Source organism: Antechinus flavipes, chromosome 5, assembly GCF_016432865.1.
Source record: "Antechinus flavipes isolate AdamAnt ecotype Samford, QLD, Australia chromosome 5, AdamAnt_v2, whole genome shotgun sequence".
Classification (NCBI taxonomy): domain Eukaryota; kingdom Metazoa; phylum Chordata; class Mammalia; order Dasyuromorphia; family Dasyuridae; genus Antechinus; species Antechinus flavipes.
In genome coordinates this window covers 117,496,960-117,524,939 of record NC_067402.1, presented here as the reverse complement: position 1 = coordinate 117,524,939, position 27,980 = coordinate 117,496,960, and the positions used below count along the sequence as shown (strand labels likewise).

Here is a 27,980-nt window from a genome sequence, read left to right as displayed (position 1 = left end):
CTACTTTGGGGATCTTGAAATATTCACGAGTTCTTATACAAATAACTTCTCTTGGCATAGTAATAAAATACACATTCTCTCATTCACACATACACAACACACCAACAGCACATTCTTCAAGGACCCTTAAACATACCAGGCCTTTTATAGCAGGAGTTAAACAATAGTGGGAATAGGGCCAGTTGCAAAGAGAAGGGCCCCCCTGCCTTTAAAACTGCAACGAAACAAGTCTCAACATTTGCAAAACATTCCTTTATTATTAGAAATAAATTATTTGTATAAAAATGTGCATGCTTCAACCATTGCATTAATTTTTAGCACAACCCAGGGCTTCAATCCAGTCAGCCATTAACAAGAAACAGACTCATTGTCTTATACAAGTTGAACAATGTAGGACAGGAATGGGAGTTCTCACAATCACAAAAAATTACTTACAAGAATAACATCAGACATGGTTTATTTCAACAGCATTTTTTTCACAAGCTAACATTAGTTTTCCTTTTGTGATTTTTTTTTTAAACTTCTCATGAGTAAGCAATTCTTGAGCTTTAAACTCATTGGTTGTATCTTTTAAAACAGATTTCTTTCCTCCCCATTACCGATACTTTTGGCTCATGATTAATTTTTGCTCTTTAAGAGACTGACTATTGATTGATTGTAGTCTACAGAGATTTCCAAGAGTGAGTTTTTGGTGGTGTCATATTCGTTGTTAAGATCACATACCGCAGTTCTTCAGATTGATTTCATTTCTCTCTTCAGATTGCATGATTGCTGTAGCTGACATATGTTGTCTTGGTAGAGGAAGCTATTAAGACAAATTGAGAGCATTTTTTGGTTAGTTTGATTTTCAGAACCCAAATAAGCAACAATACTTATTAGACCCATGCTATTTTTCTTGTTTGTTTTTCCCTTTTATTTTAAAACATTATGGTATGCAATATATATTTAGCTCTATGCTGAGACTCACAAATGTTATAATGTATGCTTTTTGAGCAGTAGTAATACATTAAAATTAAAAATAGAGAAATATTTATGAAAGGCCCAAGTGACTCTTTCTAAAATATTTCTATAATATTTGAATTATTGTTCAAATGTTGCACTATTATATCTCTCTCCATTTTAAAGTGAAATAATATCTGTGGGGTTGTTTTGCAGGTTGAAAGAAATGAAGGGATTTAAACCAAGTGACTTTGTTATAGCTCAGGTATTAAACCCTCCTACAGGATCATTCATGATCACCCCATGTGCTCTTTAAGCTAACCACAAATTATTTGGTAATTCTTTTTGCAGAGTTTATATTTATTCATTTATGCATGTTATATTTCTCCAGTAGACTATAAGCTCTATGAAGGCAGATATTGTTCCATTTTTTAGGTTTGTATTTCCAGCACGTAGAATTGTGTTTCCCATATAGTAGACACTTAACAAAACATTGATGACTGACTTGAATTTTAGTCAGAGATGGTTTTAATTTTTTAATTTTTTTTCATTTCATAAAGTTTTGAACACTTGTGTGACAGTGCACATACTTAAACACAATTTCATATAGCCTTCATGAAAAAGTGATAACATGGGGTAGCTAGGTGGTGCAGTACATAGAGCAGCAGCCCTGAAATCAGGAGGACCTGAGTTTAAATCTGGCCTCAGACACTTAACACTTCCTGGCAGTGTGATCCTTGGGCAAGTTACTTAACCCCAATTGTCTCAGCAAAAAAAGAAAGAAAAAGTGATAACAAATCTCACATCTATATGGCATTATACATTGCACTTATATTGAGTAAACCCACTACCTCAATTGAAAAAACAAAGCATCTTTGTATACTTAAGTCACATGACCTAAGTTTCTGAGTGTAATATAGTTACTGAGAGATTGGTTAGCTAATCATGACTGGTGGGATTTTAAAGAATATGATGCAGTGTCATTTTCATTTTAATCATAGTTACTAAATATGAATGGATAAGTATGTCTATTATATATTAACTTTCAAGTTACATATCTCACAGTATCCATCAATAAAGAGATATTATATGGAATTACTATTTTAACATTTCAAATTAAGATATAGTTAACTTTTCACTGAAAGGGATGTAAATGGATTCCTTTAGAACATAAATGTAGACTAGGATAGAAAAACAAAGTGTTTAATTACTATGTTATATTAAGTATGTTATTGTAAGGTAACTAGATAACACAGCAAGATGTACTATATCAAATTCATATTTATGTTTGGATATCTTTTTAATTTTTCATGTATTTGTTTGAATTTCCAAGAAATTAAAATCTAAAACTTTCCTTTGGTTTTATAAGATTCAAAGAAGTAAATCTAAACTGATTTGTTATTTAATCTTCCTGGGGGAATTTGGGAATGAATAGTCACAAGAACAAAGAAATGAAAGAATGGTAGGAAATAACTTTTATTATTGGTTTCATCCTTTAATTTCTATTTCCTAATAGAATAGATATTCTGGGAGAGCTAAGTTTGAGAACATTAAAAAAAAAAGTCTAAACCCTCAAAGTCTTTCCTTTGGAAGGACTAGGTCAGGTATAAGTGAGCAAAACTATCTACTATACTGAGAAAATGTATTATTATTAATAATAGTAATACAATAGTATAATATTAACAATTATATAGATATATCATCATGTTACTTATGAGCCCTAAAACAAAACACTTCAGAAAGGCCACTTATTTCTACCAAAGAGGCCTTTCTTTCACTGTAAATATATGTTGGCTATTTGAAAAAGTTGTGTTGAAGTAGTGCTAAATAGTAGTCTAGTCATAGCAACAAAAGTGGTAGTAGTAGTAGCAGCAAGAATAGTAAGAGCAGTAGACATGGTGGTGGTGGTAGCAGAAGTAAAAGTAATAGTCTGTAGCAGCAATAATAAGTTGCAGTATTAAACAGTAGTAGTTAGTAATAACAATAATAAGTAATAGTTAAAGTTCTTAGATGTTAGGCTTTTTCAAGATTATCAAGCTAACCAAGTTATGTGGAACCAACTTTGGAGATGATAGGTATTTCACTAGTAGTATTTTAATAGTAGTAGTAGAAGTTTATCAGTGCTAGTAGTAATACTGGTGGTAGGGATGGTAGTAGAATTAATAGTAGTAGTAGTAGTAGTAGTAGTAGTAGCAGTAGCAGCAGCAGCAGCAGCCAAAGTAAAGAGTAGTAAGAAGTAAAGTAGTAGTTTTAGTAGAAGTAACAATAATACCACTAGGAGGAGGAGTTATACTAATAAAAGGTTTTCTGAAGGTCTATTTATGTGGGACCTGTATTGAAACAGGCAAATATAGGTTCTTTTGACCCAGATTGAAACTGAAAGGTCTTTTACAAGCATGAGGGGAATCATCTCTCAATCTAAAGAAGATCAAGTTGGTTTAGGGATGCTTTAGGAGACAGAGTCCAGTTTAGCTTAAAGCCCAGAGATTTATTCCACTTATTCCTGCTATTAGTCAATGTCTTAGAGCCCAAAACAGAATACTGATTATTCTACAACTAGTTAATAATTTAAGTAGATTAAATTTTGTTTTAATTTAACAAATTTTATATTTCATATTTGAAAATCAGATTCTGTAAACATTTCTATAGTATTTTAAGATTTATCAATCACTTTACATTTGTCATATCATTTAAATATTACCCCCAAAACCATGTCTGGTAGATGTTATTGTAATTATTTTACAGATAAGAAATTAAGGCTGAGGAAAGGTAGATGACTTGTCCAGGTTCACACATATTAAAGTATCTGAGGCACAATTTGAATCTAGATGTTCTTGACTCCAAGTCTAGCTTTTTAATCACTATGTAACTAAGAAGAATCTCTTAGATTAGGAACATGATTTTTCAGATTTTTGATCAACATCAGCCAGGGTTTGGAGTTTAAATTGGTGAAGAAAGTGAAGTACAATAGAAAGGATGCTAGATCACAAAATCAGGACCTTGGTCATGATACTTAATTATTTAAAGTATAATTTTCAATATATGCAAAATGAAATTAGACTAGTTGGTCTTAGGGATATTTCTAGGTAAACAGTTCTGTTATTTCATAGATAAATCTGAATAACCCAATTAAAGGTTTCTTTCCCCCTAGTACCAATGATTTTCAGAGGGGGAAAAATCTAAAATTTATTGCGAACTGAATAATTAGTACAAAAATGTTTCTGGAGAAAAGAAAAGGCAAATCTATAAATCAAGTAGGCAAAAGATGATTTGAAAAGTTTAAAACCTAGACTTTTCAAGGATTACCAATCTAACCAATAAATGTGGGACCATTTTTGGAGATGACAGGTATTTTATTCCTATTTGAAACTTTACGTTGAATATTTCAGGAAAGAAATGTACCAGATCTATAAGGATGAGCTACCAAGGAGATTTTCAACAGTGGAGATGAGTATGCTAATAGGAAAATCAGTTTTTGAGTATAGCAAATATGTATTTCCTTGTGTGCACCACACTGTGTTCATGAGCTAGAGAGAACAAATCAACTTCCAGCAGCAGCTGTTTTCATGAATTATACATGAACATAGCTTCAGGAATGCCATACACAGCATTTGTTAATTAAGCACTGTTAATACAATTTCTACACACAGAACTTTGTTTCTACCTCCCCTCTGACCCTGGCCATGAAAACACATATGACCTTTTCTTGTCTAAGGTAGAATACTGCAAATTCAGCAAGTAATATACTTTCTTACCTCCAATTTCTTTAAATGTATTATTTGTGACTTGAGAAGGATTATATTTGGGATCTTTGCCTGGGCCTTGTTTACATGATCTTAAAGTCATTTTTAAAGAGTAGAGGTGGGGAAAAGAGAGAATTTCAGTATGATGAACTTTTAGCTGTTGGTACTAATATAGGATCATTTAAATTCAAAGAATTTTAAAATAATAGAGAAGAAAAAAACCATCTATTAAAGAGAATTATTCTCCATTTCTCTTCTCGAAAAAGTCACACAGAAGCTGCAAATAGGCAAGATACATTTACTCCTGAGAAAGGCTGGGGGACGGGGGCAGAGACAGAGATAGAGACAGAGACAGATAGGAGGGAGAGAGGGAAGGAAAGAAAGGAAAAGAGAAAGGGAAAGAAAGGCAAAGCTCTCTACATTTCTTTGAGCATAGTTAAATGGAAACACATCAGATAGTGAACTGACAAAAGTCAGGAAGCTAAGGGACAAGGATAATTCACAAATTTTTGACTGTGAGTGTTTGGGGTTATGTGGAAAATTATTTCCTTCACTTTATCACAATAGGGAGCTATATACTTTAAAGTCACCAAGGTATTCAAGGTAATCAATTCTATTTTCACATCCATAAGATACATTACTGGTATAAAAACAAGGTAAAGTTCTGGAATAGTAATTACATAGAAGTTTCAGAAAATCTGATGTTTGGGGAAAAGTTTTATGAAGTCAGTTTAAAAAGGAAGAAGGGGGGGAACTATACAGATAGCACAAGAACAATGCACAAAGATACTTTAACTGTGTCTAATACCAGTTTCCAAATGCAGGCTACAAATAGTCAACCTCTCTTTATATAGAAGGAAAGGCCTCTTTGCTTCATAGATGAAAGGTTTAAAGGCTCAAATGTTGCATTATGCTATCTCTTGACCATTTTAAATAGAAATTGCCTGGGGTTCCTATGTATAAGCCAATTTTTCCACTGAAAGGTGAATGAACTTTCTAATCACGTGTGTGTTACTTAGAGATGCCTCAAACAGTATTTGTTTTTTAATCATAGTGCACTTTTTCTATCTTTGATTCACCTTCCGAAGGTAAAAAATTGATCCTTCCAGAGATTTGCTGACTTGTCCTCCATCCAAGTCCAGCATTTGCCAGCCTTCCAAGAAAATGGACAAACACATTCTTGCTGCATAATTTCCCTTCCATATAACCAGAAAATAATAGAAAAATCATAAAACCCATAAGGCTTGTTTTCATCAAAGGGAATTTACCCTAGGTAATAATGGGAATTTTCCACATTAGTAAGTAATTTATGCTTTTAAAAAATAAATAACAACTGATATTTCATTTTCCACTGCATCTCATAGGGGAGGTAGAAAGAGATGATGCTGCCATCCACTAAAACTTAGTGTGATTCTCATTCTTAAAGCTTTTTTTTATGAAGTTTTATGAAATGATACTGTAAGGAAGACACTATCACCGACTCCAGTGAGTCATATAGAGAAGCACCAGGAATCAAAAGAAAATAACCTGCCAGATGTGGTTTACTGGCTTCCTATGAATAGCTTTAACTTCCCACACTAAAGCTTTCAAGATATAAAAACACCAGACCAGATTCTTTCCTAAGACATAAGAATGTAGCACCAATAACTCTTAACAGAAGTAAATTGTCACACAAGAAGTTAGGAAGCAAAATGGATCCATTAGTGGTAAATTGTTCACCTGTAATCATGGGACTAATGAACTCTCTTATTGTGGCTGCTTACTACGCAAAATCATCTTCCTCCCAAGCACTGAATCCTCACCCCTCAACAATCTCTCATTACTTACAATTTGAAACTAAGAGAATTCTTTGTGGTAATCTGGGTAAAATTCATTTGCTGACTGGATTTTCTAGCAATATTAGTCTATATATAGTGGGAAAACAGAGAGAAATCAGCCCCTCATTCTGAGAGGTCTAATACAATAGGCATCAGAATAGTTAGTAAAATTATAGTTACAAATAAGTTATGTTCCTTAGTAGGAAATCAGATTAAGGAGTTGGTCATTATCTTTAAGTGTGCATCAAAATGAGACTCAGAAGTGCTTTGCAAATTGCCAATGGATCTATAAATGGATGATACTCTCCTTATTATCAAATATCACATGAGCAGATAACAAATATTTGATGATGATGCTAGCTAAAGAAAGTACATTCCTCATTCTTATGTCAAAGAGCCAGAGAAGTATCCAAAGTAACGTAGAGAGCTCCAGAGATGCAAGAGTATTTGCCATAAGAATTGATCTTAATTAAGAGAAACTCATTTTCCTATCAAGATTGTAAACTACTTGGGGGCAAAGAGCATGATTGTTATTTCCTTTATATTTACTTATTGAGTATAGAATAACAGAAGGTATAGCATTTCATGCCTTACTAGAAATGAACATCTTTGATATCTTTGAATACAAATCAATTAGCCCAAAAGCATAAGCAGAAATTAATTGCAATAGAAGAGTTAAAGTATATTCGATCAGATTCAGGGTTGCAGCTGGTCCTTTTTGCTATCTGAGTTGAATAGGTAGGTTTCAGAGGAAGTAAGTGGGTTGTGGGAATGGCTATAGCAGACAGATTTACCTTTCTGTCTTACAGAGCATTTCCATTATGGTGATTTAAATGTTGACATCAATTAATTAATCCTAGAATAAGTCACTTAATTTAACTTTGGTATAACAAAAAAGAAAGTCCAAAACAGGTGACCACTATGGGCAATATGAACGAACAGTTACAAATAACAAAATTATTGACCAGGTAACAATCATTATTCCCCAGAAGTCCTGTTAACAAAACCTTTTACTGCATACTAAAGTCAATAGAGCTAAATAAATGCTGGTTATTTTTATCATTTTATCATCTTTTTTATTACAAGTGGCTATGGGATACTACACAAGTGAAAGCTATAGTTGGGATTATATACACAATTGTGAAATATTCTTTAAAAGCCTCTAAATGTATGGGGTTTTTTTTGAGTTTCTAAAATGCTTCTTCCACCCCCTTTAATCATACATATTTGTTACGAGAGTAATTCCATTGTTGTTTGGGGGAGTCAAGTAGGGGTAGTAACTGACATAGTTAAAAAAAGAAAATAATTATATTTATTGAAATTAAATTGAAAATAACTATTTAAAAGTATACATGGTTGTGTTGGTGTTCAATATTAAGTTTTCAATAAAATATTTAATTGGTTTAAGAAGATTGTTTTTTCCCTCCAAAGAAGCTATACTGATATATCTCAAACTTTACAGTGGGCCAAATTAGCAAAAGCATAGTAAGATATGGCAAGTGTATGTCAAGGGAAAGTATAGGCTTCCTGGCTGTAGGGGTCTCTGGAGGATATCCTCTAGTCATTGAGTCATTTGGATTTAGGTGAACTGGAGCAAAGAGTAGTGTACTGAGGATCGGAAACTCGGGTTGTAGTCTCAAATCTACTTTTAAATAATAAAGTACCCTTGGATCTGTTACTATATCTTTATGGACTTTGTTTTCCTCATCTGTTAAGAATGGGCTAAATGATCTTTAAATTCCCTTCCAGTTCTGGCCTTCCCTCACACTAAGCTAACTGTTCTTCAAATGTGACATATAACATTTGGCATGCCGCCACCCCATGCACCGAATCCCCAGTCTATGAGAAAGAAACAGGATTGCCATGAAACGTACATCTATTAGGAAGTGCTCCCGCTCTTGACCATCTGAAAGTCTACAGATGACTTACTGTTGGTTTCTAGACTTTCACAGAGCTCACTTTTCACCTCGCCATTTGGACGGCCATTTCCCTTTTGGATGAGTTTACTTTGCATGGTGGCAGCTGTCACCACAGCCTTGAAGCTCCGCTTCCGTTTCTGAACATTCTGTTCAGGGTGAAAAATTATAATATAAACCTTGGGCATGTAGAGCATGCCCAGAGATACCGAAGCACTTAAACTCATGGAGACGGTAAGTGTTGTTGTCTGGATGTACATCTGAGGGGAAAAAAAAGAACATTACAAGATATGTTAGCAAGCTTTATTGGCAGACAAGCAAATCACACTACTGTTTTCTCAAGTGCATACTGCACAGCACCATCCACTAAAGGTGAAAACACTATGCTATTTCTTCTGTTGCATACTCATCAGGAGTCTGTCTCTCTTCAATTGTCCTTAATTATAGTCAAGCACTCCTTTTTTATTTCTTGTTTCCTGAAAATGCGGGTGAGAAAGGCAATAATAATGTTCATTAGACATAGTTTCTATAAAAACAATTAAACTTCTGCACCTTATTTCATCTTTGGATTATAAACAAACATCCAAAAAAAGGAATATAAAAGCAGCTTGACCAACAAACCTCTTTGTAAGACAGAGCCTCTGCAGTGAAAGAGATGTGAGAACAGAGGATTCCCTTCCTTTCCATCCTCCTTCCTCACCACTCTTCTGAATCCAGAAACAAAAAGCTCTCAAGTTGTGGTGAAATGAAATATTTCAGACAACCAACTCTTGACACCAATATTCTAACAATCCTGAGTTTCACAGTGCTGGATGATAGATCTGGAGGTAAATCTAAGTTCTACCTTTTACTATGTGTGACACCTTGAACAAGTCACTTAACCTTTCTAAATCTTAGTTGACCTCTAAGATACTTCTGTTTTCTAAAGCTATGATGCCATAAAATGACTCAGAGAATGGAAAGCTATGTCTTATTATCTATGAGACTGAGAAAATCATTCAGGCTCTCTGAGCTTCAATTTTTTCACTTGTTCAGAGTCATAAAGTTTACATATAATAGATGTAAATAGTTATCAAAGATAAATTTAGAGACAAATGGACAGACAGATGCATAGTTATCAAAAAAATATGTGTAAGAAGTTTTGGTTAAGAGGTGATAATAATTATCATAGCTGAGATTCAAACTCACATCATATAATTATATAGAGAGATTTAAATAGATTTAAAACTATGTCTATACCCATACATCCATTTATATGTCTCTATCTCTACATGATTATTGATGTGGGTTTGAATCTCAGCTATGACAATTATTACCACCCCTCCACCAAAGCTCCTTATGTATCATTGTAAGGTTTATAAAATAGTTGACCCACAACCTTCATCACCTCAGTCAAATAACCTAATCTCATTTGCCTTTAGTTTTATTGTAAGACATTTACCCTAGAGGGTTTCTTAGATCTCTTCTAATTCTAAATCCAATGATTCCATCCAAAAGGTGTTTTTGCATGCTAATTAAAATTCATTTCAACAAATATACATTAAACACACTATGTCAGGTGATGAGTGAAAGATAAACTTTGATTAAAGTACATGCCCTGTACCCATGTATTTTAGAGTCAAAATCAATATGTTATGGATCTTAGTTACTGTTTCTTAAAATAGTACTTCCAGAGGGATAGGTACAAAAAAAGCAGAGGATGGGGAGGGGAAATGTCTGGTTTTTACTCTTGAAAGTTTCTTTGGGACAGTTTTGTCTCATAGTACTGGGTAAGTGCTTTAAAAGTTTTTGTTTTCATTTTTTAAATTAAATCCAATAATATTGTAATGCTGTCATTGAAAACAGGGACCACCCAGTTTTGTTTTTGTTTGTTTTTTAACTGTATATTCCCAGGGTCTTATAGACTATTCTGTGAACCAAAAAAAAAAAAAAAAAAATCTGTTGAATTGAATAAAAAGCACAAGTTTTTGGTTCTTGCAAAGAAAATGCACAAGATCTTCTGATTAGGATGCTATTACACAAAGACTTTTATTCAGATAGCATACACTATTTTCAGTCAACAAGCAATTAGCAATCACTTGCTATGTACAAGCCATCATGATTAAAAAAAAAAGACCCTCCCCCCAGTGATAATATTAAGATCTCTACCTTATAAATAAATATCCACATATATGTATATATATTCAAATATATGTATATATGCATATATACACATACATATATACACATAAATGCATATATATACACACGCAGATACACACACACACACACACACACATATATGCATTCTCTCTCTCTCTCTCTCTCTCTCTCTCTTTCTCTTTCTCTCTCTTTCTCTCTATCCCATATATTCATTTGTGATATTTATCATGAAAGGTTCCCTGGAATTTAACCTGGAGAATTAAATGTTCAATATCTTTGAGAGAATGAAGTTATTATATTAATTATCCTGACTCAAAGCAATCATTTGCTAAAGTGCTTCCTAAGGAAAAGGCACCCTTTGTGAATATGTGAAGTAGACAATTACCTACTTTTGTCACTTCTAAAGTATTAGAAAACATGTGTGTGTTTGCATGTGTGTTTTTCAGTGGGTAGATGGGTGTAAGAGTATTCCACCCTTGTTCACTGATGTCTGAAATTTAACCATAAGCACTGTCTTCACTTTAGTTTAATGGTTTTGACTCATATTAAAATAAAAATGCCCTTGGGAAAGATAATCCTATTTTAAGCTTTATTCAGTCTAAAACCTGGCTCCAAACTACACTTGTCTATTCCCTTAAGGACTATTTACTTTTGATAAGTTAATTTTTTTTTTAATTTCCTGAGTACAGAACTCAATTTTCTATTGCCATGCCTTTGTTTTGAATATTCTTGACCCATCCTTCAAACAAGAGATTAGAGATGCATGAGGCAAAAAGAAAATAATTCCTGACTTCAAGAGGCTCACATTTAATCTGGGGAGTCAACATATATGAATACAAATATAAACAAAATTTAATCACAGGCAATTTTGTCAGAGAAGGTACCAACAGTGGAATCCTTGAGAAAGGAATTAGAAAAAACTTCATATAAAAGAAAGACTGGTTTGAATTTTTAAAGAAATAAAGGATTCTAAAAGGAAGAAGTAAATTTTTGCATTAATTTTATTGTTATTCCTTCTAGTTATAGTTCTAATGTGAAGGTTTTTTATCCTATCTCTGATTTGACTATAAAGTCAATAAGTTCAAGAATCATGTTTTTAGTATTGAATACTGCTTCAGAAATTAATACAGAATTCCAAATAGCAGATGTTCCTTTTAGTTCTCCTTTGCTTGCTCTTCAGATTCATGTCCCATCCAGCAAGTAGTATAAAGACAATGCCCTGGGTCTTCTTTTATTTATAAACTTTCTCATTTGTTAATTATTAGATTCCTATGTTTTGAGCAACAACATTATCTGCAGAAGAGTCCCAGATCTTTATATCCAGTCATAAACAATCTACTGAGCTCCATCCCAACTACCTCCTGACTCCTTCAGTTTCTATGTCTCATAAGCTTCTCAAACCTAACATGATACAAAACAAAACAGTTACCTTTTCCTACTAACTCTCTCCCTGTTAGTATTTGAGGCATCAGTTACCTTGGTTATCTTGGTTCCAATCTTAATATTATCCTCGATTCTTCTCACTCACTATACATATCCAATCAATTCTCTAATATTGTTGTTTCTACATTCCTAAGATCCCTCAATTACACATATCTAATACTAGAAATCAGCCGTTCATCATCTCTTGCTTGAATTACTAAAACAGCCTTCTAACTAGTCTCTGTCTCAAATTTCTCCCCACTATAATCCACCATCTATATAGTAAAAGAAATGATTTTCTTAAAGTAAAAGCCTTAAGAAAAGGTTGTTCTGGGGCACCTAGGTGGTGCAGTAGATAGAGCACCAGCCCTGAAGTCAGAGGACCTGAGTTCAAGTTTGATCTCAGACACTTAATACTTCCTGGCTGTGTGACCCTGGGCAAGTCACTTAACCCTTACTGCCTAAAAAAAAAAAAAAGAAAAAAAGAAAGAAAGAAAGAAAGAAAGAAAGAAAGAAAGAAAGAAAGAAAAGCTTGTTCTTATTCTTTCTTTGTTCTCTTTAGTACTATTTATCATTATCTCTGTTCCCACAATTTCTTTCAGTTCTCAGATAAAATATCACTATTCAGAATGTATTTCCTGGTACCTCCATATATTAGCAACTTCCCTTCTGAGATTACTTTCCACATAAATGTATGTATCTCATATATTCTCAATCTTTATCTGTTTTCTCTCCTGTAAGGTTCATGAGAGTAGAATTTGTTTTTGCTGATCTTTGTATCCCTAAAACTTAGCATAGTACCTGGCACGAAGCAGGTACTTAAATGCTTATTGATTCATAGACTGGTAATTGTTTATAGCTGGTTCATTAAGGTTAATAGTTACTCTGAACTCTCTATATATCACGTTAAAGTTTGCAGAACACCATAAATATTATAATATTATCTCCTTTTATTTACACAACAGTTCTGGGAGGTAAGTATATTATTGTCCCCATTTTACCAGCAGGGAAAATGAGGCAGATATAAGTTAAGTCACTTGTACATCTGAGACCATGTTTGACCTCATCTTTTTGACTCCAGAGCCACCTAGCCTTCTCTGTTGGCTTCAGTGCTTTATCTATAAAATGAAGGGATGTTTCTAAATGACCTCTCAAATTCTTTCCAGCTTTAAATCTATGGAAAGCATACCAAACTATGGGGAAAGTACAGAGGTGAGGATTACAGAGTTATAGCAAAACTAAGGACCATGGAATAATACCTTACTGGGGGTTAAAAGGCTGAATTTTATCTCAGGCAAGAAGAACCTTAACTTATTGGACCCTCAAATAAAAGGAGGAGGTTGATATAAATGAACTCTATGGTCCCATCTAATTTTCAGACTAACTTCTCTGAATGGAAAAATTAGAAAATGTCCCACCAAGCCTTAGTTTAGGAAACAATGGTCTGTGTTTTGTTCAAACACTTAGCAAAAAGCATAGATACAGTGTAGATTCAATTATGTATTTTAAATGGCAAATTGCATTTTGATTTATGTAGAAAAAAGGTTAATCAATTTGTTTCTTTCAACTTTAAAATTTTCATTTTTGTTGTTATTTATCCATTCAACCACCCTGATAATTGTATCTTTCTCATAAAGTTATCTGGTTTGATATAATTTCTATATAGTATAGTCAATATTCTTTCCCTAACTAGAAGATACATTCCTAAGATTCTAGAATGCCAATTTCCCCAGCAAATGTATTACTGCAGCCTATCCTTTCAGCAAACTAATTCAATTAAAGATTCAATAAACAAGGAAATTAGAGTTATAACAAAGTAGATTTAATGTGCATCATCCCATGCACCACATTCTTCATGAAATATCATACTTTAGAATGAAAGAACTTATTCTAAGTGCTAAAGATTTAATTTTAAGATGTTACTTACAAGGTATAAGTTAGTTCTTTTTAAGTGTTCCTGAATATTTTCATAATGAGCTCAAATGGTGGTAATAGGGTAAACACCAATAATAACTTTAAAAATTCCAGGAGTTATCTACAAAGATAGAAACCTGGTACTGATACTGTTCTAGTAGTAGAGAATTGATTTAAGAATCCTCTCTTTGGTCGAAGGCACAGGTTCAACATGAAAACAATTCATGAACTCAAAAAGTTTGAATGGCAAAAGGGAATTTTACTGGCACTGAGAAGTCAGCTTTGCTAGGAAGGCAGACTTCTAAGTGGCAAAGTCCTGGTAGAGAAATAACAAAAGGTTATCAATGAGAAGAAGGTCTCTTCACAGCGGGCAGGAATCCTGGTGGGCAGCTGTTCCAAGAGGAGAGGTCTCTTGGCAAAGCATACTATTTGGACTGCTGCAAAGATATGAGTTTAAAATTGTCTTTTTGTAACAGTCTGAGCTTAAGGCTCCCAATTGAAAAGAGCCAATGCTCCCAGCCCTGGATAGTTATCTTGGAGTTTCAAGCCACTCAATATCAGGCCCAGCTCTCCAATTGAATGAAATTCCTGAAAATCCAGCTACCCCAAAGATCAGTGGGAGATGATTTCCTCGAGAACTCCATTTGAATGAAGCCACTTATCTTCGAAAAGTTTGTCTAGAAAATATGCTTCTTTCCAGACTTTTTGGAGTCAGGAGAGCATGAGAGCATGAATCTCTCTTCTTTTACAGATCAAAGAGGACACAGTTTCACCCCCTGTCAGTACTATCCAGTTACCTAGGAATTCAAATTTTAGCATTAATGAAAAAGTGATATGAAAACTCTTGCTCTTAGAAAATGAACATAATCAACAATTCAGTGATTCACCACAATTCTGTGGAGCCTGGAGCCCATGAATTAAGTTTGCTGCCTCTAAGGTCTGTTTATTACTTACGATGAAATGGAGTACTGATTTAAGAGAAATGGAAATCAGCATTTATTACAATCAAATAAGACCCTAATGTATGATATGGGTTTGAGGTATCCATGGTATATTGTTACTACCTGATCTGATTTTTTTTTTCTTATAGGAAAGATTTTTCTGGAAACATGCTTCCCCAGATATATTAGACCCTACTTTATCACTTTCTTTTACTGAGCAAATACAGTTTTTTAATATGTTGAAATTTTTGCTCAGTCATCTAAGTTTTTTTCAGTAACTTGGTCTGGGACCTATTGGTGGCAATCAATGAGAATCAGAATGGTTTTAGTTTAAGTCATGGCCCTTAAGAAGACATCTATCCCTTAAACCCCAAAATATTTTAGGAGGGTTCCCTGATGTCATGGTCTTCTTTGAGAATGAAGGGTAAACAACAAAATGACGTAAGAACCTTGAAACTGAAGGGGGCACCCCGAAACTCACTCTCTCTCTCTCTCTCTCTCTCTCTCTCTCTCTCTCTCTCTCTGACACTCCTTCAAGGAGATAGTCTCCTTGAATTCTTGCATCTGTAAAAGACATGTCCAAGGAAAACTGGATAAGTAGCTGCATTCTGTTATCCTGAGAGACCAGCACCACCCCCAATGACAACACTTACTACTAATTATGCTCTTTGTTGAGTTGAAAATTAGTCTAGGACTTCTCATTCAATTCCAAGATTTTCTGTTTTGATTTCAACTTAAACTGCTCCCAACTCCCACCAAGAACTGCCCATATAATATGTTTCCTTCAACCCAACTCCTGGCAGAGGACCTAATATGCCATACCAAGGAGCCTCTCTTTTCCCTTGGCATAGCTGCAATCCTCTGCCTGCTGAAATGATATTCTCTTTCAATGTTACTCTGTCTCCTATTTCATTAAGACCTCATTCACCTCTCTGTTGGGATTTCTCTTATAGAAACCTTCTCTGATAGAGGATTTTTCTGCTAAATCTTTAATAATAAACTTCTTTTGCCAGTTTAACTTTTCAGGTTTGTAAATTCATTTATGAAAGACCTGCACCACCAGAAGGGGGTTCCCACAACTTCCTGTCCTGCACCGAACCTCATCATTTGGTTCCCTGACCAGAAATCAAGGGGAGGCAAACCTCATCAAAACCTCTTCAGTAACAAAGAAATAGATTTTTGACCTGCCAGCTGAAAGTGATATGATATCAGTATGGGAGCCATAATTCTTCCATGACTTCTTTGAGGATTAAACAATTGTAGCAACATATCAGCATTGAACACACATGCCCAGTTGTGGCACAGGTAATTAAATCATGAATTCATTTTCTGATGTCTAAGTGTACTTAAAATATTTTTGATGTCTGTATTCAATATGATAAAGCAATTTCTATGTAATCTTATATATTTTGTTTTATGGACTTAAAATCATGACCCTAAGAAGCTTTATCAGGTTTCCAAAAAGGTTCATGACACGAGAAAAGGTTAAGAATCTCAAGGAGAGAGGAAGAAACTAATTCATAAAATCAGAGCATCTTATCTCTAAAGCTGGAAAAGCTCTCAGGAGTCATATGCCTAAACTCCTTACTGATGAAACTGAAGTTCAAGGAATTTAAGGTTCTTGTCCAAGGTTTCTGGAGAAATGTTTAATTAGTCCCACTTATTATATCACAATAAAGCATCGATGTTGAAGAGAAAGAAGTATTATTTCTACTCTGTTTCCCTTATATTCTATCACCAATGGACACTGTGGTCCTGCATAGTATATATGTACTTATGTGTGTTTGAATTATACATGATTTTATACTTCTTGCTCCTGAATAGAAATGAGGGAAACATTTACTTAGCAATTTATCTGGAATATCCTTGCATATTTCTCTTCTTTCACCTTGAAAGGTTGTATACTTCAACTTTATGACCTATGTGCACATTTGAAGTATATGTCTACTATGATACTGGGCTTTAGCAATGAAGAATATGGATGTGGAGAATTATTTTCTATCTTTTAAATAAAAATTAATATTACTGACTCAATATTTGTTCATACAGTTAAAAATAATTAATAGTTTATTGAATATACAATGCCAATCACTATGAAAACTACAAAGATAGGAAAGATGCTCACTATTAAAGAGCTTACAATATACTAAAGATATGCAATAGTAATGGAATTATATTTTTCCATTCACTTTCTCTCACTTTGTCCCTTTCATGTTTCTTGGTATATGCTTGTCAGCAGATTGGCCAATTTGAAAGATAAAGATAATAGGGCAATAGTAATAAGATAAAGAACGAAATGTTTCTGCCATCCAGAAGTGGTTTAATGCACATTATTTTACACATTCAAATACACATTTATCATGTTATTGGTTGATACCATCAGTTAAGATTAAAAACTCAAAGTCTGTGTTGGCCTACGACAATAACCAGATATATATTGTATTAAACCTGGGGACAGTTAAATGGCATAGTGGATAGAAAACCAGCCCTGAAGTCAGGAAAACCTGAGTTCAAATCTAGCCTAAAACACATAACAGTTCCTAGCTGTGTGATCCAAGGAAAGTCACTGAACCCCAATTGCCTCAGCAAAAATAAATAAATAAATGAAACTTCTTGCAAAATAAAATCCAATAAATCTGTTCTGAAGATTTCAGTCTTCACTATACTCAATTCTATGAGTTGAGGATCTATGGATTAATTGCCTTTTTGTGCATATCAATGCCAAAGAAAAAGTTTGTACCGAACTGGTACTCCTTAAACATTTTTTGAATACTTGTTTGGCCAAGAATAAGAACTTAAAGGAGTCTCTAAGAATGCTTTTTTTTTTTTTTTTGATGAAGAGCAATAAGAGATATCAAAGCAAGAGTTAATAATTAAACATAAAACACTGAGTAATAAGATGAGCAATATCTTTCCTTTGTTATTAAAAACAGATGAGATATAAATGAGGCAGAAGTTAAATCCACACTAATACTGAATAAAATGTGATCATTAATTTTCGATGATCTTATTGAGCATATTCATAGAAAGATAATCAAATATTTATTTAGCAAACAGTGGCCCTGAAAATTTTGCTATACTATTTACAGATGAATTCAAAACACACTTTTCTGTCAGTTACTTCATTGCTATCTTATTTGATGTTTTAGTCTTTACTGGCATGTTTCCATCAGCTCTACTCTGCCCCATCACATTTTTTTTCTTTTCTGAATTGTTTTTATATTACTTTCAGAGTTTTTAATATCTACTTTATGTGGACGATTTATCTAAAAAGGATTCTGAAGAAAGAAATCTAAGATAGCTTAGAATTATCATAATATAATCTTAAAACAAAATCAGTTTTATTATTTTTATATATGGTAAATATTTTGGACCCATCTAGATACTGTGACCATCAGTCATCTAACCTCCCCATTTAATGGATCTGGTGGTCTTCTTCTGATAAACTTCTGATGTATGTTTTTCTCAAAGATAAAAAGACCTCACTACATTCAACTTGTATCCTGAAGTCATTCCAACCCAAAACCTAATGGTCTTTAGCCAGTGATATTACTTCATGTCTAAAAAGGGGAATTCTGTATAATACCCTTTTCCCCTACCAACTATTCCCTCTTTAGAGGCATACCACACTGTTTCTTTTTTGTTTTTCACATCATAGCTCAACCAATTTGTTTCTTTTTGTTTAAATGTTTCAATGATTTTAATTGTTTATATATCACAATTATTTCTGAATATTAATTCACCATTCCTGCCATATTAAAGAGATCTCCATTGTTACAAATAAAAGGTTTTTTATTGTTGTTCAGTCATTTTCAGTTATGTTGGATTCTTTGTGATCCCACTTGGGGTTTGCTGGACAAAGATACTAGAGTGGCTTGCCATTTCCTTCTCCAGTTCATTTTTACCAACGAGGAAATTGAGAGAAACAGGGGAAAGTGACTTGCTCAGAGTTATATAGCTAATAAATATCTGAGACCAGATTTGAACTCAGGAAGAAGAGTTTTCCAAACTCTGGGCCCAGCATTTTTATCTGCTTTAATCTGCCCTAAAAAGTCAGGCAAATCCATCATTCTGATGATGTCTATGGTTCCATTTCTCATGATCTCCATCATGTTTTCCTTTTCCCTTTCCAATTTGTGAGAACCGAACCAATCTTAATCATGTTTCATAAGAAACAGGAAAACTCACAATATCAAGGTTGTTAGAAATAATATAGAAGAAGCAACTTCAAAGTATCAAGTACCCCTTGGAAGATACCCCCGAAAAGTCCTTTTAAAAGCACAATAACATAAAGAGCATTGGATTCTTGTTCAGAGTAGAAACATGCACTACTTATTTGACTTATACACAAGCCACTTAACCTCTTTGAATCTCAGTTTACAAATCTGTAAAATAAGGAGGGAAGTGTGTTGACTGAGTAACAAAGTCCATTCTAGTTTTAATCTACGACTTTGTGATCTAACCTTCTATTACACATAATCTATATAATAGAATTTAGTATGTTATACTCAATCTTCTGTTTACTTATTTCACATACTTTAAAAGTTTTCTGCTTACCAAGGAGCACGGAGATGTGATTCTGGAGGTTAATGCTGGATAAGTAGATTTAAGACTCATCTCCAACTGTCTAGTAGACATAAAACTTTTAAACTCAATAGATCTAAAATTGAACTCATTATTTTTTCTCTCTAAACTTCCTTCCTTTGGAAGTTTCTGACTACTGTCTAGAACATCATCATCTTCCCAGTAATGCATAAACTAAGTATTCTTGATTCCTTACTCTCTCACATTCCCCATATATTCAATCCATTATTAAGTCCTGTCAATTTTACCTTCTTCTCTAACAATGTCAATACCCTAGTTCAAAATCCCATAACCACACACCTGAATTATTGCAATAGCCTACTCATCGGTCTTCTTCTCTTAAATCTGTTTTCATCCCAATCCATTTCCCACTCAGTTCTCAAACTGATCTTCCTAAAGCATCATTAGATGAAATAACATTCTCACCAATACCCTCCTCAGTCTCATTAAAAAAAAAAATTCTAGTGGCTCACTATTACTTCTAGGATTAAATATAAATCATCTGTCTGACAAGGAAAGCCCTTCAAAATCTTGACCTTTCCTGACTTTTCAGTTTTCTTATTCCTTATACACCCACATGCACTCTGTGATCTAGTGATACAGGCATTCTTGCTTTTCTTGAATAAAACATTTTTGTTATGGGCTGTTGTGAGCTTTTTCTTCTTAAAACTCAGCCAGGTGATAAAAGTTCAGATCTTTTATTATCTCCAATATAGCCCGGTTAGCTTAGAGGCCTATCTCTCTGCTTGGTTCCAAGAGCTCTTGCCGCTTTGTCCTTTGCTTCTGCCTCTGCTTTCTTCAGCCTCCAGAGCCAGCACCAAGATGAATCTGTCTTGCCTTGAAGAGAGGGCTTCTGGCATAATTCTGCTGAAATCCCGACTTGTAGCTTCTTCACTCTGAAGAACTTCCTTGACTGGCCCATTGAAGCTCTATTTATGCTAGTGCTCTCTGGCCCAAAGAGCTTCAAGGGAGGTATGAACTCATTGAACTCCAATGAGTAAAGGTGTGAACACAAGCCTTGTATTAATTAGTTCTACTTAGTACCTTGTTCCAGGTTCTGCCCAAAACATCTTCTTGTAAGATTAGATCAACTCTAATTAGTTAGCAGTTAGTAAGGATTCCAACAATGGGCCAGAACTTGAAACAAGGTACTAAGTGGAATTGAGGAGTCAATGGTTAAATCTAGTTTATCATTGATTTAATCCTACAACAAATAATGGTTTCCTTGTGATATAATGATTGGTTTATACTCGGTGTGGAGCATATAAGCAGGGACTGAGAGCCACAGAGGAGAAGCATTCAGAAGGCAGAGAAGACAGGCAGGGAGCTCAAGTTCTCCGAACCAAGGAGAGAGATAGGCCTCTAAGAAAGCTAACCGGGCCCCGGGAAAGGAGACAAGACTTTGAAAGAGACAATAAAGGATTTGGACTTTAACACTTGGCAGCACTTGTGGTGATTACTGAACTGAAAAGAAGGCTGCTTCCAGAGACCCCAAGAAAACCAAACCAAAGAGAACATCACACATTGTATAACATATAATCCTAATCCTAACGCTGATCCCATCTCTTGCAGCTGGCTGTCTCTCATGCCTGGAATTCTTTTCTTCCTCATCTCCACTTACTGACTTTCAAAATATATATAGGGCAAAAATATGATGGAGGGAAATCCAAAGTTGGTAATCATAATTTTAATGTGAATAGGATGAACTCTCTCATGAAATGGAAGCAAATAAAAATGGAACAAAAAACAATGTTGTTTATAAGAAACACATCTGACATAGAAAGACATGTACAGGGTAAAGCTAAAAAGCTGGAACAGAATTTATTATGCTTCAGCTGAAGTTTAAAAAAAAAAGCAAGGATAGCAATTCTAATCTCAGATAAAGTGAAAGTAAAAATGGATCTAATTAAAAGAGATAAGGAAAGAAAGTACATCTTGATAAAGGGTACCATAAGCAATGAAGTAGTAATGATATGAAATGTATATGCATCAAGTGGTAGAACAACTAAATTCCTATAGAAGATTTTAAGCCAGTTATAGGAAGAAATGGACACCAAAACTATGTTAGTGGGAGACTTCAAACTTTCCCTTTGATCAGAAGAATCAGAAGAATCTAGCCACAAAATAAGTAAGAAAAAAAATTAAAAGAGAAACTTGAATAGGGACAGAAAGGAATATACCTTTTTCTTGGCAGTATGTGGCACTTATATTGACCACATTATTAGGGTAATAAAAACTCACAATCAAATGCAGAAAGGCAAAAATAGTAAATGTTTCCTTTTCAGACCATGATGCAATAAAAATTATATTCAATAAAAGGCCAAGCAAAGACAGACTAGAAACTGGAAATTAAATACTCTAATTCTAAAGAATTAGTGGGACGAACAACAAATCACAGAAACAAGCCATAATTTCATCCAAGAGAATGACAATAATGAGACAACATACTAAATCTGTGGGATGCAGAAATTGAACAAGTTATTAATGATCTCCCTAAGAAAAAATCTCTAAGGCCAGATGGATTCACAAGTGAATTCAATCAAACATTTAAAGAACAGTTAATTCCAATACTATGTAAATTATTTGCAAAAGTAGGTAAAGAAAGAATACTGCCAAATTCCTTCTATAACAGAAATATATACTGATACCCAAACCAGAAAGAGCTCAAACAGAGTAAGAAAACTACAGACCAATCTCCCTAATGAATATTAATGCAAAAATTTTATGTAAAATATTAGAAAAGAGATTGTAACAATTTATCAGCAGGATAATACACTACAACCAAGTGGGATTTCTAGGGCTGATTTAATACCAGGAAAACTATTACCATAATCGACCATGTCAATAACAAAATCAACAGAAAACATGATAATCTCAATAGATACAGAAAAAACTTTTGACAAAATGCACCCCCTATTCCTGTTAAAAACTCCAGAGAACATAGAGATAAAATAACCTTTCCCTAAAATAATAAGCAGTATCTCTCTAAAACTAAAGAAGCTAGATGCATTCCAATTCAGGGGTAAAACAAGAATGCCTCTTATCAATATTATTCAATATTATACTAGCTATGTTGGCTTCAGCAATAAGAAAAGAAAAACAAAGGAATTAGAATAAGTAATGAGGAAATAAAACTATCACTCTTTACTGATGATATGATGATATATTTAAGAGAATCCTAGAAAATCATTCAAAAACCTACTGGAAACAATTAACAGCTTTAGCAAAGTTGCAGGATATAAGTTAAAAACACATAATTTATCAACATTTCTGTAAATTACTGACAAAGCTCAGCAGCAAGATAGAAAGAGAAATTCCATTTAAAATAACTGTACACAAAATAAAATATTTGGGTGTCTACCTGTCAAAGACAAACCCAGGAACTATATGAACACAATTACAAAATACTTCTCACACAAATAAAGTGAGATCTAAACAACTGGAAAAACATCAATTGCTCATTAATAGTCCAAGCTAATAGAATAAAAATGACAATTTTGCCTAAATTGGTCTAACTTGTTCAGTGCCATACCAATCAAACTGCCAAAAAATTATTTTATAGAATTAGAAAAAATAATAATAAAATTCAACAAAATTCACAAATATCAAGGGAATTAATGAAAAAATATATAAAGGATAATGATTGAGCAGTACCAGAACTAAAACTATATTATAAAGCAGTAGTCATCAAAAACTTTTGGTACTGGTTAAGAAATAGAGCAGTGCATCAGTGGAATAGATTAGATACACATGACAGAATAATCAAGGTCTATAGTAATCTAGTATTTGATAAATCCTAAACTCAAGCTACTGGGATAAGAATTTACTATTTGACAAAAATTGTTGAGAAAACTGGGAAATGACATGTCAAAAACTTGACATAAACTTGCATGTCACACCCCATATAAAATAAGGTCAAAATGGATACATGATTTGGATATAAAGGGTGATACCATAAGCAAATCAGGAAGCAAAGGAAATTTATCTATCAGATCTTTGGAGAGGAGAGAAAACTATGATCAGAGAAGTAGAGAACATTATGAATGGCAAAATAGCCATCTTTGATAACATTAAATTTAAAAGTTTTTGCATATATAAAGCCAACAGAAACAAGATTAAAAAGGAAGTACAGAATTGGGAAAACATTTACAGACAGTATTTCTGATAAAGGTCTCATTTCTAAAACATATAAAGAACTGTGTCAGATTCATATAAATAAGTCATTCCCCAAATGATAAATGGTCAAAGGATATGAACAGACATTTTTCAGATGATGAAGTTAGAATCATATATAGTCATATGGAAAAAAAATGCTCTAAATCACTATTGATTAGAGAAATGCAAATTAAAGTGACTCTAAGGTATCACCTCATATCTCTCAGATTGGCTACGATGACAGAAAAGGATGATGATAAATGTTGGAGGTGATGTGGAAAAACTGGGTCACTAATGCATTGTTGATGGAATTGTGAAATGATCCAACCATTCTGGAGAGCAATTTGGAACTATGTCCAGTGCCATTAATGTGCCTGTAACGCAAGGAAATAATAAAGGAGGGGAAGATCCACATGTGCAAAAATGTTTGTAGCAGCTTTTTTTGTGGTAGCAAAGAATTGGAAAATGAGTTGATGCCTATCAGCTGGAGAATGGCTGAACAAGTTGTGGTATATGAAGATAATGGAATAGTATTATTCTATAAAAATGATGACAAAGCTGATTTTAGAAAGGCCTGGAAAAATTTACATGAACTGATGCTGAGAGAAACAAGCAGAATAATAACAGCAAGAAAGTGTGATGATCAACTATAAACTGTAGTTCAGTGAACTAAAGCAATCCCAACAGACTTAGGACTAAAAACACTATCTGCATCCAGAAAAAGAACTATGGAGATTGAATGTAAATCACCACATCCTATGTTTACTTCTTTTTTTTTTTCTCCCATGATTTTTCCTTTTTACTCTGACTTTTCTCTCCAAACATGATTCATAAAGCAATATGCTTTAAAAATCACTACATAAATAAGCAAATTAAATTTTTAAGAAAAGAAACATTTCAAAATCCTCCTTAATATTCATGGATTTTCCCTCTTTATTATCTACATTCCCCCCCCCCCCCCCCCAGTATATGTCTTGTTTTAAAGTCATTGTTTTTCATGTTTTTTCCTCAATCAGACTACAAGCTACCTGAAAGGAGGGACTATCTTTTGGCTTTCATTATATCCTTAACACTTAACACCGTGTCTGGCATATAGTAAGTATGCTTACTGACTGACTGATACTTCTGGAAAACAGACTATAAGCTGGAAGACAGTGTACCCTTGATTGAAGTAGGAGAGGAGAACTATGTAGTTGAGTTGCTTCATGGCTTCAATTGTGGGAATGAACTCCAGTGACATTAAGATCCCTATAACTTGATTTTCATCCCAAGCAAAATATGTGAAATATTGCTAAGTAATTTAGAAGTTGAAAACATACCTCTCAAATTTTCCTATGACCACAATAAAAAAGCATAATTAGATTCTTTTCAGGAGTGCTTAGCAAGCTCTCAGAGCAATTTGTCTACACTGGAAAAATGCAGGTACTTACTAACTAGAGTTATCTGAAGGGGGGAGGGGGGAAAGGAGGGAGGTTTAAGCATTTGCATCTTGATCAGGATAGAGGAAAATACAAGATGCAGTGATTTAGTGAAAATCCTAACAATGCATAGTATGTTTAATAGATTATAATAGATTAAAAGCCCTTCAATATTTAAGAGTTCAAAAGTAAGTGAAAGAAATGTTCAGTTCTTAGAGACCATATTTTTAAAAAGGCACTAACTTGATATGAATGTCATTTCATAGGAAGGCTGCAAGATCACAAAATGTGTTTTGAACCATTCATTTAAGTATAATTATATGAACTGCATTTCAAAAAAATCTATAAAATAAAGGTATTAGATGAAATGATATCCAATGTCACTTCCAGTTCTGTAGCCTATCATATTATAATCATAAGTTACGAATCAGTAGAACCTAAGTCAAATTTTTCTTGTACTTTCAAAAACATTGCCTAAGAGCAGCAAAAAATATAATGTTTTCCACCATATTAATTTTCTAGGCTTCACATATAAAATGGCTAATTACCAACATCATCATTCCAGTGTGTACTTTGAATTACATCTTCTATTTATAGTGATGGATTTACTCATTATTTTTTTCTGATCAATGACAATATGAAATAGGTTGACAGGACTGGTGTTATTCTATGGAAGGAAAAGAAGCTTTCTAAACCATACACACCTTATGTTCTTGACAATTATAACTATTAGCATCAGTTTCCAAAAAGCTGAGAAAGGTCTTCTACTGTCAAGGAAATTATAATGAGAAACAGTACAGGAGAAAAGTCCTAAAGGATATGTATAGATGACCAGAAAGGAGGCCACATTGCAAGAGAAAAATAACTGGCAGACATTGTGTGTGTTCCATTGGTATTCACATAATTTGGGAGAATCTAGAACATTTTTCATGTCTTGAGAAGATCCTCTTCCTCTGAAGTATTTACATGAAAATAGGTGATACAGAATGAGAGAGAGTGAATGAGTTACACTAAAATGATGAATGACATACTTAGAACATATCACAAACTTACCGAAGCATCCCAACATCACACTAAAGTTTTGATTAAAGAATTTACAAATCATCAATCATTTCAGAAAGTTTAAAGATGCTGCAATATACGAAATTAGTGGATTTCTGAGCCTTGACTCAGTATGAAGGACTCTGAAGGCTTCTTTTTTATAATAATAATAATTCACTGACCCTACAAAACCCCATTAATTCTCCAGAATTTTCCACTATGTTTCAGCTGCCTCTTTCTTTTATCCTATGGATCCTTTCTTCCACTGTTTAATTTTTTCTAGAACCTCAATTTTTAGGAACAGACTAGACCAGACATCCCCTACCAGATCACAACCATTCCACCATGCTTGAGTAGGACTTTCTCCACTCTCTTTCTTCCTTTATAAATTTAATGAAAGTAAGGATTTGTTGGAGACAGGAAACAAAGAGCCAAGAAGAACGTGACTACCTGTGCGTGACTCTGATATGGTTAGCTAAAACCTTATTGTGAACAAACAATACGTCCTAAATTCCTGAGACAAGATAATGTGTGTCCCAGGAAATTGGCCATATCCGCCCAGGAACTAGATAACGAGTATGCCCCATGATGTCAGCCACACCTGTGGTCTGACATTCTTCTCTTTACATTGCAACCCCCCACCCAGAAAACGCAGGCAGTCAAACCATATATAATTAAGCACCTTTGTTCAATAAATGAGACTTTTTCCACCGCAATGTAGTCTCCCTCCTCCTTCTCGCCCGTTTCTCTTACAGGTCTTGTCCTCCTCGACACCCCACAAATGACGAGGTCCTGGTGGACAGGACAAGGATTATCTTTCTTTTTGTTTTTATTTATATGTGCAATGTTTATATGGTGCTTGGCATATGCTAAACTTGTACTAATGCTTGTATAATAGTAGCCTATTGATATTTGTAAATTGAGAAAACAAATGATGACAAAAATGATGACTTCAGTAAGACTTTGAATATATGCTTTGCTACTAATAACAATATTTATATATATTTTTTAAAATAGTAAAACATGAATGAAAAACAATTCAATTTATGTGTTATGATTTTTACAAATATTTTAAATGAAATCTTATTTTTCCTAGAGTTAAGGAAAAATCAAAATTATTATGGTAGATGTCCATATTGATTTCGTGAACCCTTCAAAATAACAGTGAAGCCTCCCAGGTATCTTCAACACACAGACTAAGAATCAACATCTTCAATAGTTTATCTTGTTGAATGGGTAACTCAGCATTTTCAAAGGAAGTGAAACTATTTTGATGCCAGATGTGAGCATTATCTACCAGACCTCCTGCTTAGGTAAATATCAGTCTTTGATTTAACAGAGAGAAGACCTAACTTCTGACCTTTCTTTTATCCATATCTATCATTTTAACAACTATTGCCTTACTCCCTTAAGTAAGAAGAGGATTGTCCTTGATTTCTGTTTTTCCCCCTTCACTTGAATCTGCAATTCCCACCGCCTTTAAATTTTTTCTTTGACATCCTACTACAAAGATCTGTTCCATATGTCATTTTATCTTTTCCTAACTTTATCAATGAAAACTCAGTTTTCCAGCTTCCTTGTCAAGCTCTTTATTTTGCTACTCTATTAGAGATTATATTTCCTTTGCTAGAGATCAGATGGAGAAAATATATCTTCAAAAATATCTCAGATATAGACATAAATATACATAGACAGACTCCTCTATTCCTAACTATAGCATAACATATCACATATTCCTTAGGCAATAACTAGAAGAAAATATGTCTTTTCTCTTATTTTCATATAAATAGTGATTCATCATCAATGGGAAAAATGCTTCCATTCATGGTGATAAATAATAATAAACAATCCATACTCATGCAGATTTGTTGTAATCAATATCATACTTCTGTAATGTGGATGATAACTGATAAGGATTGTGACAGATTGTAACTTAATATTCTCTCAA

The 27,980-nt window shown here is 33.7% G+C and overlaps 1 protein-coding gene across 2 annotated transcripts in view; it reads right to left on the bottom strand.

Annotated features, from left to right (window-relative positions):
* Window positions 1–233: 233 nt before the first annotated feature.
* The window catches only part of GRM8 (glutamate metabotropic receptor 8), a 945,046-nt gene continuing 917,299 nt past the window's right edge, over window positions 234–27,980 (bottom strand). The window contains exons 10-11 of one of the 2 annotated variants that reach the window (XM_051962591.1): window positions 8,429–8,675; window positions 234–805 (exon numbers count right to left, since the gene is read on the bottom strand). In XM_051962591.1, coding sequence (XP_051818551.1) covers window positions 756–805; window positions 8,429–8,675 — 297 coding nt within the window. In that variant the 3' untranslated portion in view covers window positions 234–755. Of the gene's footprint in view, window positions 806–8,373; window positions 8,676–27,980 lie in introns of both variants that reach the window. The other variant, XM_051962592.1, reaches the window with a different exon arrangement.